This window comes from Oncorhynchus mykiss, chromosome 4 (genome assembly GCF_057628025.1).
Source record: "Oncorhynchus mykiss isolate SJ-2025 chromosome 4, ASM5762802v1, whole genome shotgun sequence".
In the NCBI taxonomy this organism is placed as follows: Eukaryota; Metazoa; Chordata; class Actinopteri; order Salmoniformes; family Salmonidae; genus Oncorhynchus; species Oncorhynchus mykiss.
Window position 1 is genome coordinate 62,317,260 of NC_143025.1, and position 18,084 is coordinate 62,335,343.

The 18,084-nt window shown below is 49.7% G+C and overlaps 1 protein-coding gene across 3 annotated transcripts in view; it reads right to left on the minus strand.

The window, feature by feature from the left end:
* Positions 1-18,084, minus strand: part of LOC110522101 (midasin) — a 50,711-nt gene that overhangs the window by 2,285 nt on the left and 30,342 nt on the right. The window contains exons 61-98 of one of the 3 annotated variants that reach the window (XM_036975659.2): positions 17,454-17,859; positions 17,155-17,267; positions 16,362-17,031; positions 16,072-16,233; positions 15,625-15,907; positions 15,175-15,413; positions 12,957-13,052; positions 10,939-11,033; positions 10,604-10,728; positions 10,235-10,393; positions 9,903-10,086; positions 9,584-9,767; positions 9,202-9,355; positions 8,847-8,993; positions 8,597-8,723; positions 8,377-8,482; positions 8,077-8,192; positions 7,415-7,819; positions 7,079-7,299; positions 6,753-6,890; positions 6,289-6,470; positions 5,887-6,048; positions 5,520-5,657; positions 5,152-5,290; positions 4,735-4,913; positions 4,475-4,606; positions 4,188-4,332; positions 3,270-3,583; positions 3,002-3,160; positions 2,808-2,909; positions 2,268-2,466; positions 1,964-2,131; positions 1,706-1,860; positions 1,501-1,590; positions 1,255-1,370; positions 855-1,029; positions 301-374; positions 81-195 (exon numbers count right to left, since the gene is read on the minus strand). In XM_036975659.2, the coding sequence (XP_036831554.2) occupies positions 81-195; positions 301-374; positions 855-1,029; positions 1,255-1,370; positions 1,501-1,590; positions 1,706-1,860; positions 1,964-2,131; positions 2,268-2,466; positions 2,808-2,909; positions 3,002-3,160; positions 3,270-3,583; positions 4,188-4,332; positions 4,475-4,606; positions 4,735-4,913; positions 5,152-5,290; positions 5,520-5,657; positions 5,887-6,048; positions 6,289-6,470; positions 6,753-6,890; positions 7,079-7,299; positions 7,415-7,819; positions 8,077-8,192; positions 8,377-8,482; positions 8,597-8,723; positions 8,847-8,993; positions 9,202-9,355; positions 9,584-9,767; positions 9,903-10,086; positions 10,235-10,393; positions 10,604-10,728; positions 10,939-11,033; positions 12,957-13,052; positions 15,175-15,413; positions 15,625-15,907; positions 16,072-16,233; positions 16,362-17,031; positions 17,155-17,267; positions 17,454-17,859 (6,874 nt within the window). Of the gene's footprint in view, positions 1-80; positions 196-300; positions 375-854; positions 1,030-1,254; positions 1,371-1,500; positions 1,591-1,705; positions 1,861-1,963; positions 2,132-2,267; positions 2,467-2,807; positions 2,910-3,001; positions 3,161-3,269; positions 3,584-4,187; positions 4,333-4,474; positions 4,607-4,734; positions 4,914-5,151; positions 5,291-5,519; positions 5,658-5,886; positions 6,049-6,288; positions 6,471-6,752; positions 6,891-7,078; positions 7,300-7,414; positions 7,820-8,076; positions 8,193-8,376; positions 8,483-8,596; positions 8,724-8,846; positions 8,994-9,201; positions 9,356-9,583; positions 9,768-9,902; positions 10,087-10,234; positions 10,397-10,603; positions 10,729-10,938; positions 11,034-12,956; positions 13,053-15,174; positions 15,414-15,624; positions 15,908-16,071; positions 16,234-16,361; positions 17,032-17,154; positions 17,268-17,453; positions 17,860-18,084 lie in introns of all 3 variants that reach the window. The other 2 variants (XM_036975660.2, XM_036975658.2) reach the window with 2 other exon arrangements.

Sequence of the window (18,084 nt, forward strand, 5' to 3'; positions counted from 1 at the left end):
ATGGGCCTGGAAGGCGTTCAGTTCATGAAAACAAAGATATCAAGCACAACAACAAAACAAACAAAAAAGCGGGACCCCACCTGGGCTATCCTGGTCTTTTTCTGCTGGAACTGACAGAGCCTCAGTATCCTGGCGCCAGACTGGTCGTTAAACTGTTGTTGGAACGGATGGAGCAGCTGCACCGTCTCACCAAAGCTGAGGTGACAACCAAAACATTTCACAAATGTAACAGCACTGTCTGGGGACGAGCAACACCTGGACATCAATATTCATTTATCTACAGAGGGCCGCTCCTCTCACCTGCACACGGACACCTGCCCGACCTCCAGGAGAGTGAGAGCGTTGACAATAACAGACAGGGATTCAAAGGCCAGCTGTGACACACGGGAGACAGAGGTGAGACATTAACGAGACATTGTCTGTTTCCCAAATGGCATTCTATTCCCTATATAGGGCACTACTTTTGAACAGACACCTATGAGGCCCTGGTCAAAAGTAGTGCACTATGAAGGGAATAGCATGACATTTGGGATTCATACATTGTTCCTGCAGCAAAATGACTAAGGCAACTAGACTCGGGCCAAAAAGAGAGAGTATTTGAGAATGATAATTTCATACCTTCAGTACATTGAGACACAATCAGGTCTCTTTTTTTATTTGTGGGAATACTTGATCAACAGATATCCTAAATTAAACTCATTTTTAGCTTAATTCCTGGTGATTTGATTATTTATTATTTATTATTGATTATTTTATTTGGGGGGGGGGGGCAAATAATATCCCTTGCGGGTCGGTTTTGGCCCACACTCTAAGGTTATTGTATCCACTCATCCCTCTGAGAAGGCCTACTGTACCTGTTTGGAGTGGTTGTCCACCATGCTGGAGGAGTCGTCCACGGCCAAACAGATCTGGTACTCTCTCTTGCTGGGCTTGGTCCTCCTCAGCCAGATTTTGTCTTTACGGAACTGACTGGCGATGTAAGGGATCACCTTTCGCATGTTCAAACGCTTCCCTGTGCGGAAGTCTCCTCTGTGACACAGCGAGAAAACAGAATACATTTTAAAAAGTGCTAATATTTGTACTGAGATTAAAACAGAAAAAAAAAAAAGATTAAAAAATTAAAATAAAATAGAAATGAATGAATAGAAAAGGTTGCAAAAGCCTGTTCCTGTTCTAGTCTGTGAGTGTTGTCTAATAGTTGACCAATGACCATGCTCCCTGAATGATCGTCTAGGGGTTGCGGTAGGTACTCACTTGAGCTTGGCCGCCTGCGTGGGCTCTAGGATGAGACGGAGCTGCTCGCACAGCTGCTGGGACAGGGCCGAGGTCAACGTCTGGTACTGGTGCCACATGGCTGCCGCTGCACTCTCCTGTAGGTCAACACCACGGCATGAGTTACACATCTTAGTTGCACACAGAGATCTGAACTTCGAGTGGTAAGTAATGGGAACAGAGAACGACAGGGTAAATAGTTTTGCAGGGCATCCAAAGTGCTGGTACCTCCTCCCGTTCTCCAGGGGCCTGTTTCATCCAGGCTTCCAGCTGCAGCTCCATCTCCCTCCTCTGTTCCTCTGGGTTGCGGACTGGGTTCTGGGGACACACAAGACATTCAGCTAATCTTATACAGAGTGCGCCAGAGCTTTCTGGGCGATCCGTTTCTTTAGTAGTAGAGCACAAAGCAGGTCTCGGATCATCTCTCGGGTACCTGCAGTGTGTCCATCAGCAGCTCTGGGACAGTGTGGAAGGTAGACTCTGTGCTCCTCTCTGGGTGCTCCTCGTCACTGTGACCCTGTGTGTCTTTTGGCCTCTCCTCATCCCCCTCACACTGCCTCTGAGCCTCCAGCTCTCCGCTGTCTAGACCTACAGTGGAGAACAGACACAGTAAGACACATTAACAACAGGCAAGCGCACGCACGCAAACGCGCGCACACACACACACGAGATGAGTAGATGGCTGGGGCACCTTTCTGCGATGCTCTGTTCGACTCCAGCTTCTCTGGCTTCAACTCCTGGGCATCAACAGCCTGCAGGTCCTCTTCCTGCTCCTCTGTATCCATAGCAATGTCCTCATCCTCTTGGTCCTCCTCTTGGGGGGCTCCGGCTGGTTTCTGCTGGTCTGCACTGGCAACATCTGTAACATGTCAAGAGACACGATGGTTTTAAAACGGTACCGGCTGTCGTCTTCGACGAGGATAAAAGTGTGAAGTGAACTCTGCGGGATGGATATCTGTGCAGCTCAGTGTTCTGTGGTGCGATCGCTGCCTCACCGTATGTCTGCGTGTCGTAGGCCGTCTCTCCCTGTTTGATGTGCTCGTACAGGTCCGACTCCCGCTGGGCCTCAGTCTGGTTGTTCTCCTGCGTCTTCTCCGTACTGCTCTCCACTGTTCGCAGGCGCTTGCTGATGCGCTCGTTGTAGTCGCCCGTCGAGCGCTCGTTGTCCGCCCGCCCAGGCTTCCTCTTGAAGCTCTGGAACAGCCAGGTCGGAATTAGAACCCATTTAGAAATATATTGCTCATCTTAAAACACAAAAAAACGGATTTTGAGCCCGTTTTGAAATGTTTCGGTCTCAATTCAACTCAAGAACACACTGCAGAGCAAACCCATTCCATGGAGGGCCCGAGTGTCTGTGGGTTTTTAGTTTTTCCCTTTCAATTAAGACCTAGACAACCAGGTAAGGGGAGTTCTTTACTAATTAGTGACCTTAATTCATCAATCAAGTACAAGAGAGGAGCGAAAACCCGCAGGCACCCGGCCCTCCGTGGAATGAGTTTGACACCGGGCCGGAGAGATTCGTTGACCAGACATACCTGTGTCTTGCTCTGGCTCTGTTTCTGAGAGGACATCCTTGCCATGAGTTTGGACTCATGCCCCTCTGACTGACTGGCATCAGCTGCTCCGGTACCATGCTCCTGGACAACAACACAACAAAACAAGAGGGTCAAATGTGTGGATTTAGACATTTACATGGGCTGTAAATGGGTTGGGCGAGGTGGGTGTGTACCTCTTTAGCTTGGTCTCTCTCAGAAGCTTCTCCTGCCAGCTCCACGGCCGTCTCACTCTGGACGTTCTGCTCACCCGTCTGACCGTCCGTGTTGTGCTCCTTCCTCTCTGCCGACTCTGGCTGCTCCTCATCCTCACCCGTACCCTCCTCTTCCTCCTCCTGTGGGCAATGACGAAGAAAGGCGTTAAACACCCGACGAGCAAAACAATCTGTTCTAGGTACATCTGAATCCCCAATGTGCAAGAAGAGAGGCAACAAGTCAAACAACCTTTGGTTTCTGGCCTTCGTTTGCAGGGATGGCCATGTCCTCCTCTTTCCCTGCCTCCCGTCCTTCATCCTTCTCCTCCTCCTCATCCTCCTCGGCTGCCTCTTTGTCCTCCTCTGTTTGTTCTCCTCCACCTCCCTCTTCGTCCTCAGTCTTGGGTTCCTGGCCTTCCTCCTCTCCTTGTTTGTCCGTCTGATCTTCAGCCATCTCCTCCGCTCCTCCCTCCTCATCTTTCTCTGCTCCCTCCTTCTCGTCCAGCTCCATGGGCTTCTCGTCCAGCTCCATGGGCTTCTCGTCAATGTCGAACGGGTTTTCCTCTGGAGGAAATAAACAATGGTCACGCACTGGTTCTGTGGTGTCTCCACCTGTGTCTCTCAAATAGTATTTGTTTTCTTTCAAATTATTTAGCTGCGCTTCAAGGGGCAAAATAACACCGAAATTGATAATGCCATTTTTGTGTAAGATCTATTTTTTGGCCCATATCATGATGTCACAATGTGATCTGATTATAATAGACCAATGACTGTTCATCTGGGTAAGGGGGTGGGCTCTAGACCTATCAGCCAATCAGGGCTGTTATGTAAATATCTTCAAATGTGTTTCCTAAAGCCCAGACGATCAGACTGAGCATTTCAAGGGCCAAAGGAGGATCAGGGAAATATATATTAGAGTTATTTTCATTACATAAACACAGTGATTTATTAGAAAAAGTGATGATTTAAAAATACAATTACAGAGACTGCATGGGGGCTTTAATTAAGCTTGCCTGGCACAATGGACCCAATACAATAGTCCCAAAGTGCAAACCCTGCCTAACTGGCACTCCAACACTGAAAGTATTTGTAAGAAGACAAATAATATTTGAACCCAGGTATGTTCCTCTCCTCCCCTGTTGACCCCTGACCCTTGCTAAAGCCTCACCCTCTCCCTCTCCATCCCCCTCATCCCCAGCCTGCTCCTCCTCCTGGTCCAGGTTGAGTTCATCAGGCAGGTCCATGGCCTCCGGGTCGGGCTTCTTCTCCTGCTTCCCGTGGTACGGGTCCACCTCGTTCTCATCAAACTCCCGCTGGAACACAAAAACAGTCCTGTTACAACACACCCAGCTACAGCCTGAGATTTAGTGGCCGATTGCTCATTACACAGCCAGGGACAGTTTGACCAAACTACTGGTCTTTCGAAGTCAACATTGTTTCCTAGTTAAAGCTTACCTCGTCCCCTTGTTCGTTGATCTTCTCCTTTTCCTCCTCGTCCAACTGTTGGTCTTTGTCGTCTTTGTTTTTGTCTTTTTTGGGGTCTGCTGCATCCAGGTTGTCGTCCTTGGCGACCAGTTCTGATTCCCCCTGAAGACAAACAGAAGAACAATTACTAAACGACGAATACAGTAGATAGCTGACTGGTCGCAAGTGGTAGATACTGCACTCGCTGTCAGATATGTAAACAGTTTAAATCAAATTCTTTCTCCCCGTACCTGGTCCATTCCTTGGCCTGACTCCTCCTCGTTGTCACTGCCCTCCTCTTCGTCATCATCATCCTCATCACCCCACATCCTCTCGTCCAGCGTGTCCGTCTGGCCCTCGCCCAGGTCACCCATCTTCTTATCCAGATCTTCATCCTCCTCTTTGTCAGACTCCTCCTCGTCATCTTCACCTGAAAAGGAATAACCAAGAGCGCTTTGCGATGTGAGACCAGGGTTGGGTTTATTAGGGCGTGCAACAGAAAACTGTTTTGCAACAGACAATGAAAAATGAGCGTTTTAATTGGACAAATTCAAGGTAGTCCCTTAATGTTTCAGTCTATTTTCTCCCATTGCTGCCTAATGAACATGACCCAGGAGAAAGTTCAGACTGCCATGAGGCTGTATGCGTTATGTGGTCCGTCTTCCCACCTGGCTCTTGCTGGTCTCCATCATGCATCTGGCCGTCAAAGTCCTCGGACATCTCGATGGCGTTGTCCTCCTCCTCAATGTTCTTCTTGTCAGGCTCCTCCTCCTTCTTCTCCTGGCCTTCCTGGAACGTGTCCTCCACCTACGACAGAAACAGCCATTTTAGCTAGCAAAACGTTATAACTTTTGGGATGAATCCCAACTCTCACCAAGTATATTGTGTTTACTTAGTCATGTATGGATGTCAGTGGGAGACTAAGTGAAAATAGACTTTAGTGGAAGTTAGGATTTGGCCTTTCATGAGCAACGCTAGTCAAAAAAACATAGATCTTATAGTGTCTGCATTATATTGTCGTTCTTGTAGGCATCACCTGCTCTTCATTCTCGATCTTGTCGCTGACGTCTTTGGTGCCCTCTCCCTCTCCGATGCCACCGCCCTCATAGTCATGGAACTCTGTGGCCCCCTCTCCGTCCCCTCCCTCCATCAGCTCCTGGGGTAGACAGAAGCCCTGCAGGACAAGACAACAGGACAATCAACCAGAAAAAAAATAACTGCTGTACTGTAGGCACCATTGCGGCGTAGGTAACTTACCCAAACAGTAGAAATAAACAGGTACTGAAACAACAGTTTGTCCTAACGTTTTTCACTACTTAAATAAAATGTTTTTAAAAAGTTTCACAGAGAACCTGATAGTATGTTTTAAAGCAGATCCCAGTAGAATGGATACAGTACACTACCTTCTGGGCTAGCTCAGTGAAGATGCCGGCCAGGACAGAGAGCAGTTTCCCAGTGCTCCTGTGGGCTCCCAGTGACACGGCCAGGTAGTAGCGTACCAGCTCTGAGTACAGCCCCAGCATGGGCTCCAGACGCGCCAGCAGCCTGCACGCCTCACTCAGCTCCTAAACACACGGGACACGGGACAAAGGAGTAAAACAGAAGGTCAACGGAGACGTATGAATATCATGAACAAAGTATTCTGAAACGACAGGACATCATCGCTCAGAAAACCTCAGGAGAAAGAAGTAATGAACTCCTATGGCGACTTCGACATCGTTGGCGTCCTTGAGTTTCAGTATTATATCTCCACTACACTAGAGGGCGGTATAGGCTACAGTATATGCTGTGTTGACTGCACCCACCTGGAGCTGGTGAGACGGACAGGAGTCTCGGTGGACTCGGAGTCTCTCCACTAGCTGTTCCAGCGTGTCGCTGACCTCCCCCAGGGAGAGAGACGCCACCTCGGCTCCTAGCTCCTCCTCCAGCAGGCGGCTCAGGTGACCAGGCTTCAGCAGGTCCTCCTGGGGCGCCTCCTCCTCACCTTCTGGAACAGGCAGATTGGGAATGTCATTTCCTGTCCTATCAATGATCAACACACTTTACGGGACCCTAGGATTTATCACGTTAATAAATCTTGGCCCAGTCTCACTCTGGCTTGCTTGGTTTGCTTTTTAGACAGCTATTTCTCCTACAGTTCTCCAGCAACAACCACACAAGGACACAAAGAAAAGCCCCTCCCAGTTTCAGTCCGTTTTCTTCTGTTTGGTGCCTAGCGAATATGGCCCAGGTGTGTTATTGGAGGAAGACAGCAGGGGTCTCTCCTCACCTCTCTTGGTGTCTGTCTGTTCTTCTCCCTGCTGCTCCCCCTCCCTCCTCTTCACCAGGGTCTGCACGGCAACCAGCACTGTGTTGATGGCCTTTTCAAGTTCAGCAGAGAACTCTGAGCGGAATGTTTGCTGGTAATCTGGGGGGGGGGGGGGGAGAGGTGGAGGGAAATTTTAATTTAATTTTAACAATGTAATAACACTGTGATACAATTTTAACACCAGTGTAATACCAATGGAATATATATATATATATATATTTTTGAAACGGGCATTATAATATACATGTGACGGATTGATTAACTAAGCATGATCGGTCTGTTTTCACCTGTGTGTCCGTGGCCCAGGGAGAGTAGCTGGGTCTTCCAGGTGGTGAACTCAGTCAGGGCGGCCTCCACCTCTCCTCTGACGTACTGCAAGCCCCGGGTCAGCCCAGGCTGGGTGTCGGCCGTGCCCTCGGGGGTGGTGAACAGCTGTTCCACCGCGGGCATCTGTGCCGTCACGGAACCCAGCCGGTCATAGCCCGAGCAACACACAGAGAAGTGGCTCCTGGGGAGATGTGGAGGAAAGACATGAAGACCCAAGCTTAATGGTCTTATCTGTGTTAAGTTCCTGTTTAGTACTATCAGTATTCCTAATACTATCTTGTGCTCCTAGGCCTTACCAGGAGTGCAGCGCCCCCTGTGTGGACTGCAGTGCCACTGCATCCAGCTCCTCCTTCAGGCTCTGGGTTTGACCCAACATGTCCGCCACACGCTGACTCAGCTGGCTCCAGGCCGGGTCTCCCCTCCTCAGCAGACACCCAGGGGGCTGCCTCTGAGACGCCAGGGGGGACGGGCACCTCAGGGTGGGCTCCCTCTGCCCGCCTGACCCGTCCGTCTGCTGGGGCCCCTCGGGGCAACACTGCAGCAGCCAGGAAAGCTGTTGGAGGAGGGTGACACACTGCGCCGACAGGCCCTGGGCCTTGATCACCCAGGCCTGGAGAGAAGCCTGGGGGGGAAGGCCACCAGCGTCCTCACTGTGGGCCCGGAGGTGAGCCTGGATGCCCTGAACACTGACTGTTAGCCTCCTGCATGTGTTAGAGGATACAAGCCAAAAAGAGTGTTAGAAGGACAACTACAGATAGAGATACTCAAGTTGTCTCCCAAATAGAACCCTATTCCCTATATAGTACACTGATTTTGACCAGGGCCCGATGGGGAATAAGGTCCCATATAGGGAATAGGGTGCCATTTTGGACGCAACCATACTAAGAGACACACAGATTCTCTAAGCCAAACTGTAAGCTCCGAGGTGTAAGATCATAGGTTAGAAGGTAAGGTTCACCTGTGGTGGACCCACTGCTCTGTGAGCTTGGCCAGGCGTCGCCTCTGTCTGAGCAGCAGCTTGAACAGGTGGGAGGAGAAGCCTCGGCACCGATCAATGTTCCCAATCCCCAGCTCCTGGAACACACACACACACAGTTCAAACTACGTCGCAGTTTTTCAGACGCCGTTAAGGCCATGGATATCCTATCATTTGGCACGTAACTCAGTGTTTTAGGCCCCATTTAGAACACACAAAATAACCAATATTTCGCAGTTGCAATGAAGTCAACCTGTCGGTCGTTCCATTTCAGTCTTTCACCTTAGCAGCGCTCTGGAGTGCAGTCATCATGGCCGTTCTGCGGGCCCACGAGCGGTAGAAGTACTTCTGACAGCCGTCCCACGCGGCGTTCATCTCAGTAAACAAACTGAAACAGACACGGTTCCATGCCATAGTCAACCAGGTACTCCGTGACGTACTGCACAGTGTATTATTTGTAACATGTGGTGTGTAGCAGCCAGGTGGGTGCATCTTGTCTTACCTGTTCTCCGCCTGCTCCTGGGTCCTGACTGCTGCCAGGGCGGTGTGCAGCTCCAGCGGCTGCAGACACAGGGTCTCCTCTGGATCCGCTGTCCTGTTCCAGTTCAGGCCCTTACGGTAGGACAGACCTGCACAAAGACAGCAGCGCCCCCGTCAGTAAACTCCGGTCATAAAATACTGTACAGCATCAGAGTTCTAACACACTGACATAAGATGCACTTGGGGTACAAAGTCTATGTGGAGGGACTCACCGATCTCAGCCAGCATCTTGAAGAGGTCAGACAGGGCCCTCTGCTTCTGCTGGAGGATGTGTTTGACCTCGGACTTCTGCTTCTCCTTCTCGGCTTTCAGGTCGATCGCGAGGCTCTGGAGGTCACGCAGGTTGCTGATGATCTCCCCTGAAATAAAAAACACATATCTATAGTCATAGAGGGACTTTTCCCACAATCTAATCCGAGGCAAGTAGAACTTCAGCTTCTCATCCAAAACCTTTGATAACTTTTGTTTTTCTCATTGCCATTCGTGATGGATTCTCAACGAGGCAGCACAAGCAGACGTTTCTCATCTAGAACCTGTGAGAGGCCATAGTTTTTCTCCAGCTCTTACCGGTGAAGACGTCCAGGTCCTCAGAGAGCTCGGGCAGGGGGTTCTTCTTCACCAGGGTCACACACATCTTCCTCATCTTCCTGGTGAGGAGGGGAAGACGGCTCTGCAGAGATGAGGGCTCCACACCTGCCAGGCCCTCCTCTGGGGACTCACCCTGTAACACACAAGCACAGTCATTGCCAACATCATCAGAATGTAATGAAAGCGCTCTTTGTGGAGAGCAATACTGGTCCAAACTGTCATTTTACGAGTCAGAACAATAATGTCAGAACAGAACACTGATGTTGATACCATAGTACACATGCCATATTGACGTTGTGTATTATTGCCACTCGTCTGTGTGATCCGAGTGATTGTGGCTAGAGGGCGGTTTGCACTGCACCTGTAGGTCTCTGGCCTTGCCAGGGAGGGCGTTCTTCAGGGCATGGTGAAGCCTGTGCAACGGGGTGTTCTCTTGGTTGGCATCCACACTGTCCAGGCTGGCACTGCCCTCCTGCTCCATCAGTGCCGGGGCACACGGCCCGCTCAGCGCTGCCTCAAACTTCTTCACAAACTTGAACAGGGTGCTGGGAAACCATAAGAGTGGTGGATATTGTCATGTATTTACTGGAAGGGGATCAAAGGTCAAATGGTATGGCGTAATGGTCATTTTTTTTAATACACAAGAAAATGAGGATCTTTTATTCAACAGGCAGTCTTACCGATGGGTCTTGTCCACCGACTGTTTGATGGACCAGAAACTGACGTCGTTCCACTTGGAGATCTTCACAAAGTCCTTGAGCTCCTTCTCAATGGGCTGGCGGAGCTGAGTGACTTTGGTCTGGATGCATTCTGAGAACTGCGTGTAGTACTTGTGCAGATTCCAGAGGAGACTGCAGAGAGTTTCTGTGAAAGCAGGAAGGACTTCCTAGTCAGGACTACATCTGCATGTTTGAAAAAGGTGAACACCAAGTCAACGGACTTAGCGCAGACTACTGTGTGTCTGTAAAAGTATGTATGTATGTATGTGAGGGGACGCTGGGTTGGGTCCCACCTTGTCCGTGCTGGCTGGGGGCCAGGAGGAGGTGGCAGTGGAAGCCGAGAAGCATGGCCAACCGCGTGTGGTACTCCCCTAGCGTGGAACCCTCCATGAAGGCCTGCAGCGTGGACGACACCGTGGACAGGGACAGACTCTCCAGAGACAGATCGCCCTCTACTGGAGACAACAGAGGACAGGGAGAGTTAGCTGGCTAATACTCCAGTGTTCATTAGGACATGCAATGGAAAACGAGTCAAAACATTTTTTTCAACGGAAACAAAACAAAATGTGTTTCTTATTGGACAGGTCCAGGTAGTCCCTTCCTTGTTTTAGTCTGTTTACTTCCGTTCGGTACCGTATGAATGTGACCCAACATTTTCATACCTGTGCCGGTGTCCATCCTCTGCTCCTCCAGGTACCTCTCAACCAGCTGGTAGAGGGAGAACCAGTGCTTGGTGGATCTCTCTGTGTGACGCTTCAAGGCGTTGTCCAGACTGCTGGACCAACAGCTGTTGACGCGTAGAAAGAAAGTAGAAAGACCTTAAAGTCTAGCGGGTTGTGGGAAACCGGATCCATTTTTCTCCCATAGTGTCAAAATGCATGCCAATTGCTCACCACGTCTACACTACAATAACTCTGAACAGAAAATGATATTATACGCATGATGAAGAAAACAAAGGTAACAGTATCATAACCAGGAGTGTAACCCTGTTCCTTACTTGAGCTCCAGTTTGCGCCACTGGATGATGAGGTTAGTGACAGGCTCCAGCTCCCTCCTCAGAGAGACCTTGCGGCTGGCGTTGTTCTCCCACTCCTGAGGAGGGCAAAGGGGGTGAAGTTAGAACAGGGTTAGGGCCATTATAGGAAGATATGGCCCTGCATCCCAAATGGCACCCTATTGCCTTTATAAGGCTACTACAGTGCCTTGCAAAAGTATTCGGCCCCCTTGAACTTTGCGACCTTTTGCCACATTTCAGGCTTCAAACATAAAGATATAAAACTGTATTTTTTTGTGAAGAATCAACAACAAGTGGGACACAATCATGAAGTAGAAGGACATTTATTGGATATTTCAAACTTTTTTAACAAATCAAAAACAGAAAAATTGGGCGTGCAAAATTATTCAGCCCCCTTAAGTTAATACTTTGTAGCGCCACCTTTTGCTGCGATTACAGCTGTAAGTCGCTTGGGGTATGTCTCTTATCAGTTTTGCACATCGAGAGACTGACATTTTTTCCCATTCCTCCTTGCAAAACAGCTCGAGCTCAGTGAGGTTGGATGGAGAGCATTTGTGAACAGCAGTTTTCAGTTCTTTCCACAGATTCTCGATTGGATTCAGGTCTGGACTTTGACTTGGCCATTCTAACACCTGGATATGTTTATTTTTGAACCATTCCATTGTAGATTTTGCTTTATGTTTTGGATCATTGTCTTGTTGGAAGACAAATCTCCGTCCCAGTCTCAGGTCTTTTGCAGACTCCATCAGGTTTTCTTCAGGCCCAAACCATGATGCTGCCACCACCATGTTTGACAGTGGGGATGGTGTGTTCAGTGTGATGAGCTGTGTTGCTTTTACGCCAAACATAACGTTTTGCATTGTTGCCAAAAAGTTAAATGTTGGTTTCATCTGACCAGAGCACCTTCTTCCACATGTTTGGTGTGTCTCCCAGGTGGCTTGTGGCAAACTTTAAACAACACTTTTTATGGATATCTTTAAGAAATGGCTTTCTTCTTGCCACTCTTCCATAAAGGCCAGATTTGCGCAATATACGACTGATTGTTGTCCTATGGACAGTCTCCCACCTCAGCTGTAGATCTCTGCAGTTCATCCAGAGTGACCATGGGACTCTTGGCTGCATCTCTGATCAGTCTTCTCCTTGTATGAGCTGAAAGTTTAGAGGGACGGCCAGGTCTTGGTAGATTTGCAGTGGTCTGATACTCCTTCCATTTCAATATTATCCTTGCTCCTTGGGATGTTTAAAGCTTGGGAAATCTTTTTGTATCCAAATCCGGCTTTAAACTTCTTCACAACAGTATCTCGGACCTGCCTGGTGTGTTCCTTGTTCTTCATGATGCTCTCTGCGCTTTTAACGGACCTCTGAGACTATCACAGTGCAGGTGCATTTATACGGAGACTTGATTACACACAGGTGGATTGTATTTATCATCATTAGTCATTTAGGTCAACATTGGATCATTCAGAGATCCTCACTGAACTTCTGGAGAGAGCTTGCTGCACTGAAAGTAAAGGGGCTGAATAATTTTGCACGCCCAATTTTTCAGTTTTTGATTTGTTAAAAAAGTTTGAAATATCCAATAAATGTCGTTCCACTTCATGACTGTGTCCCACTTGTTGTTGATTCTTCACAAAAAAATACAGTTTTATATCTTTATGTTTGAAGCCTGAAATGTGGCAAAAGGTCGCAAAGTTCAAGGGGGCCGAATACTTTCGCAAGGCACTGTAATTTATGACTAGGGCTCAGGGCTATAGGGAGACATTTGGGGAGTGGGTATGGAGCCCGGTCGGCTCGGGGATTCAAACCAGCGACCTTTCGGTTACTGGCCCAACGCTCTTAACAGCTAGGCTACCTGCCGCCGCTGGATAGCCTGGTCACAGGTCTGTTTGTACGGTTCTTGCCAACTCCTATGGTCAGCATAAACATACTGCACAAACATACTGTATCTAGGACCAGGCTAAGAGAGGGAGAATAACAGCAGTAGTGGCAGGAGGACGCACCTGGGCTTTGCTGAGCAGGATCTCCAGGCCGTTGAGGAACTTGGCCAGTGGGCTGGCCAGACTGAAGCCCATGATCCTCTCCATCACCACCGTCAACTGGAACAGAGAGACAGAGACAAGCTCAGCAACACTAAACACCGGAATGCTTACTGACGCTGGTGGCAGGATGCATTAACCTACTGTTAGGTTCTTATTTTATCAGAGTAAATAACTCACGGACACTACAGACGCTTTAACCAAGTTTAATTCTTCCCAAAAGGGTTGTAACAGCTGTAATTCAGACAACCAGACATTTCTCATCATCACAGGTGTGTATGTATATATATATATATATATATATATATATATATATATATATATATATATATATATATATATATATTCACACACACTGCTCAAAAAAATAAAGGGAACACTTAAACAACACAATGTAACTCCAAGTCAATCACACTTCTGTGAAATCAAACTGTCCACTTAGGAAGCAACACTGATTGACAATAAATTTCACATGCTGTTGTGCAAATGGAATAGACACCAGGTGGAAATGATAGGCAATTAGCAAGACACCCCCAATTAAGGAGTGGCTATGCAGGTGGTGACCACAGACCACTTCTCAGTTCCTATGCTTCCTGGCTGATGTTTTGGTCACTTTTGAATGCTGGTGGTGCTTTCACTCTAGTGGTAGCATGAGACGGAGTCTACAACCCACACAAGTGGCTCAGGTAGTGCAGCTCATCCAGGATGGAACATCAATGCGAGCTGTGGCAAGAAGGTTTGCTGTGTCTGTCAGCGTAGTGTCCAGAGCATGGAGGCGCTACCAGGAGACAGGCCAGTACATCAGGAGACGTGGAGGAGGCCGTAGGAGGGCAACAACGCAGCAGCAGGACCGCTACCTCCACCTTTGTGCAAGGAGGAGCAGTAGGAGCACTGCCAGAGCCCTGCAAAATGACCTCCAGCAGGCCACAAATGTGCATGTGTCTGCTCAAACGGTCAGAAACAGACTCCATGAGGGTGGTATGAGGGCCCGATGTCCACAGGTGGGGGTTGTGCTTACAGCCCAACACCGTGCAGGACGTTTGGCATTTGCCAGAGAACACCAAGATTGGCAAATTCGCCACTGGCGCCCTGTGCTCTTCACAGATGAAAGCAGGTTCACACTGAGCACATGTGACAGACGTGACAGTCTGGAGACGCCGTGGAGAACGTTCTGCTGCCTGCAACATCCTCCAGCATGACCGGTTTGGCGGTGGGTCAGTCATGGTGTGGGGTGGCATTTCTTTAGGGGGCCGCACAGCCCTCCATGTGCTCGCCAGAGGTAGCCTGACTGCCATTAGGTACCGAGATGAGATCCTCAGCACCACAGACTGTCCAGGAGTTGGCGGATGCTTTAGTCCAGGTCTGGGAGGAGATCCCTCACGAGACCATCCGCCACCTCATCAGGAGCATGCCCAGGCGTTGTAGGGAGGTCATACAGGCACGTGGAGGCCACACACACTACTGAGCCTCATATTGACTTGTTTTAAGGACATTACATCAAAGTTGGATCAGCCTGTAGTGTGGTTTTCCACTTTAATTTTGAGTGTGACTCCAAATCCAGACCTCCATGGGTTGATAAATTTGATTTCCATTGATCATTTTTGTGTGATTTTGTTGTCAGCACATTCAACTATGTAAAGAAAAAAGTATTTAATAAGAATATTTCATTCATTCAGATCTAGGATGTGTTATTTTAGTGTTCCCTTTATTTTTTTGAGCAGTGTATATATAATATATATCCTACTTAAGACACTCCTCCTTCTCTCCAATCCTTACATCTTATGGTTAAACAGGAAGAGGGTAGTAAAACCCATATTACTCCCTTCAGGGGATCTGACCTGACCTCAACCCCTCCTTCGCCTAATCCACAGATGTTCATCTGCTTCCCGTATAGCTATCCTTTAATCTCCGTCCACCCAGCACATTCCACAGCCGCTCTGTCTTTCTACAGATCTCACGCCTTTATATACTGTGTCTGATCTATTGTGACTTTAATATCTCAACGTTCAACATTTCGAATCCAACCCTGTTAAATTTCTCTCTTGTGAAAGCCTTTGGATTAAGTAACAAGTAATATTCATTTAAAATAGCACTCAACTACTAAGATTAGCAAACCCTTACACGGGGATCTGAGATACGAGACACTTATAAGCCCATAGGTTGGGTCACTCATGGTTCTTACCTGCACTAGGGCAGGGTGCTCGGGCCACTCCTCCAGCCTCTGTCTGACAGCCAGGGCCAGCTGTTCCAGTACAGGCAGACACAGGCGGGCCTCGCTCATGTTGGGCTGCTGGTAGAAATCATAGGGCCCGTCTGGCTGGAGGGTCAGGCCCTGGGGCCCCGGGGTCCCCTGGACAGTGTTCTGGAGCAGGGCGCTGAGAAGCAGCTGGGTGCCTGTCATCTGCTGGTCCATCTCAGAGTCTGAGGGCCACGCGGGGGAAATACCGATTTAGACAAAGTCGTAAACATTAGAGTTATGGAAATATTCTAAAGAGAAGAGCAGGACTCAGTTAAATCATAGGATAACATGTCTGTAGGAAGGGCTTAAAAGTCCCGACCCCTCTCAATTTCAGGTTTTGTGTAATTGTGTAGATATAAATACAGACATGGCATGACTAAGTGTACTACCCACCCATGAGATGGTAGAAGCGTGACATCACAGGGGCTGTGGTCTGATAGGAGGAGACCAGAGCTTGGATGTGATCTCTGCTGTGAATGGCTGGAGCACTGGCCTGGTACCACAGTGATTGGGTGTAGCCCAGACAGAGGCGTTGATGGACCTGTACCACAGTGTTCATACAGGCTGGAGACAGGCAGCCAGCATCGCTGGGATCTTCGGTCACTTCCTCCTCCTCTGGCTCTCCCCTGTCTGCCGGTCCTTCCAGACTGGGCTGGGCAGTGATGTCAGAAAAGTCCTGAGGAGAGAGAGAGAAGAGAAAGTGAGAGCGAGAGAGAAAGTGAGAGAGAGTTAGAGAGGCAGGTTGTTTACGGTTGCAAAAGTTGACTAGGTGATAGTGAAATGTAACAAACTAAAGAGAGATTACATTGGATCCATTGGCTAGCCCTGACGTGACTGTACCTTGTTAAACTGGGGGAAGCAGCGTCTGAAGTCTCTCTCCTCTTGCTCGTCTTCGCTCAGGCCCGTTCCGTGGAGTCTGCTGCGGTGACGGTACAGACTGGCCTCGAGCTGCTCTCTCTCCCGTGCACGTCTTTCCTGCTCGTCCCACTCGTTCACCAGAGCCTGGACATACCGCATGACAAACAACATGAACACTGGTTGGTCCACCTGACTATCAATCAATAAGATCAACAAAAGCCAATCAAAAAGTCGACATCCAATATTATCCAATCAAAACGTGTGACGCCCACCTGACAGATGTGTCTGAAGAGTTTGAGTGTGTCCTGGCTGAGCTGGCCTGTGGAGAGGGCGTGACACTGCAGGTACAGCAGAGCGTTCAGGAGTAACGTCCCTGGCTCTGGGACCACGTGATCTGGGTCCGGCTGGGGCAAGAGCTTCCCTAGGCCCCTCAGAACATCCATGCAGCCCCTGGAGCACAGGTAGTCTGCCCTGGCCAGATAAGAGGGCAGGCTGGGGGAGATGGAAGGGAAAGCCAGTAGGCAGGACACCAGCTTGGGCAGGCCAGGAATGGGGGTTAGGGAGGAGTCCACCTGGGATGCCACCAGCCTCATGCCGTGCCGGAGCTGGAGGATGGCGGTCCTCAGGGGCCCCACCACGTCAGGGTACAGCGGGTACTCCTCCACCAGCCTCTGGGCGAAGCGGTGCTGCGATGCCTGCCACACAGCCTCCTCCTTCAGCAGGCTCTGAGTCCCCGACCTGAATTTGGGGCCACTCCCCTGGAGGGCTTTCAGCAGGTGGGAGAGCAGGTCTTCCACAGCGGCCGGCTGGCCGATGCTGCAGAGGTAGTGCTGCAGCTCCTGGAACAGCCTGCCGTACTGGGGCTCGTTGGGCCTGCAGGCCTGCTTCCTGGAGAGCTCTGCTATCTGCTCCTTCACCTGCTGCATACGGATCCACAGGTACCTGTGGACACAGAGACAATGACGTTTAAAAAGACCCCATCTGGCAAAAACCAGTCAACCAGAACATATATTGCCATGGTGTCTGTGGACACGTCGAGTTCTGATACGGTGGACGGTTGTTCACCTGATGCGAGGATGCTGGAAGCCATCGGTGGTGCTGCTCTCCTCCAGCTCAGCTCCGGTCAGCAGCTGAGAGGACAGACTGCGTCCTCGCCACTCCTCCTGCAGCAAAGCCAGCTGGGAAAGAGAAGGAAGGGGCACTGTCAACGTCACATAATGGGGGAAGAGAATGACCCTCAAATCCAATGTTAAAAAAAGACCAGAGAAATAATATCTCCTGTCATTACTACACTCTACAAGGTTCAATTCAGAGACTGCTGGATTCAACTGGATTCAGAGACTGCGGCATTGACAATGGCCCACCTCCTCCTGGGCGTAGTCCAGCTTGTAGGCCCTCTTCACGGCCGGGTCGAAGATGGTCTGTGGGGTCCAGGTCTTAATCTGCAGCAGGCCCATGTTGACCCAGAAGACCCCGGAGCGGACCAGCTGGCTGAAGCCCTGGACGCGGATGGAGCCCTGGACCCTGTTCTGGACAAAGTGCTGCAGGCAGGTGAGGAGGGCATCCAGCAGGCCTTCGGGGAGCAGGTTGGGGGGCAGGAAGTCCCTGAGGGCGGTCTGGACCTCCTGGGCAGCTACCAGAGGGTCCTGGTCCTCCACCAGGCTCTCGCAGGTCTCGGTGTAGCCCTCCTGCAGCCCCGGGGGGAGCAGCTCTGACAGGGCCTGAAGCTGCCTGCGCAGCACCACGCCCTGCAGCCGCAGGTCAGTTCTCCTGAGAGAACCAACAAAGAGAGGGTGAGACAGAGATAATCTAGCCGAGTCAAATGGATATTAATAGTAGGCCTTGTAGATATGCACCAACACCATAGATTGTGTGCACCACTCTTGATATAGGTAGGGTAAGGACTTTTCTTATTGATAGTGTCAGCGTTCTATATGTCGTTCGTGGTGATTCCTCTCTATAAGCCTGGGGTGCGCGTGTCTTTCTCCAGCGCGT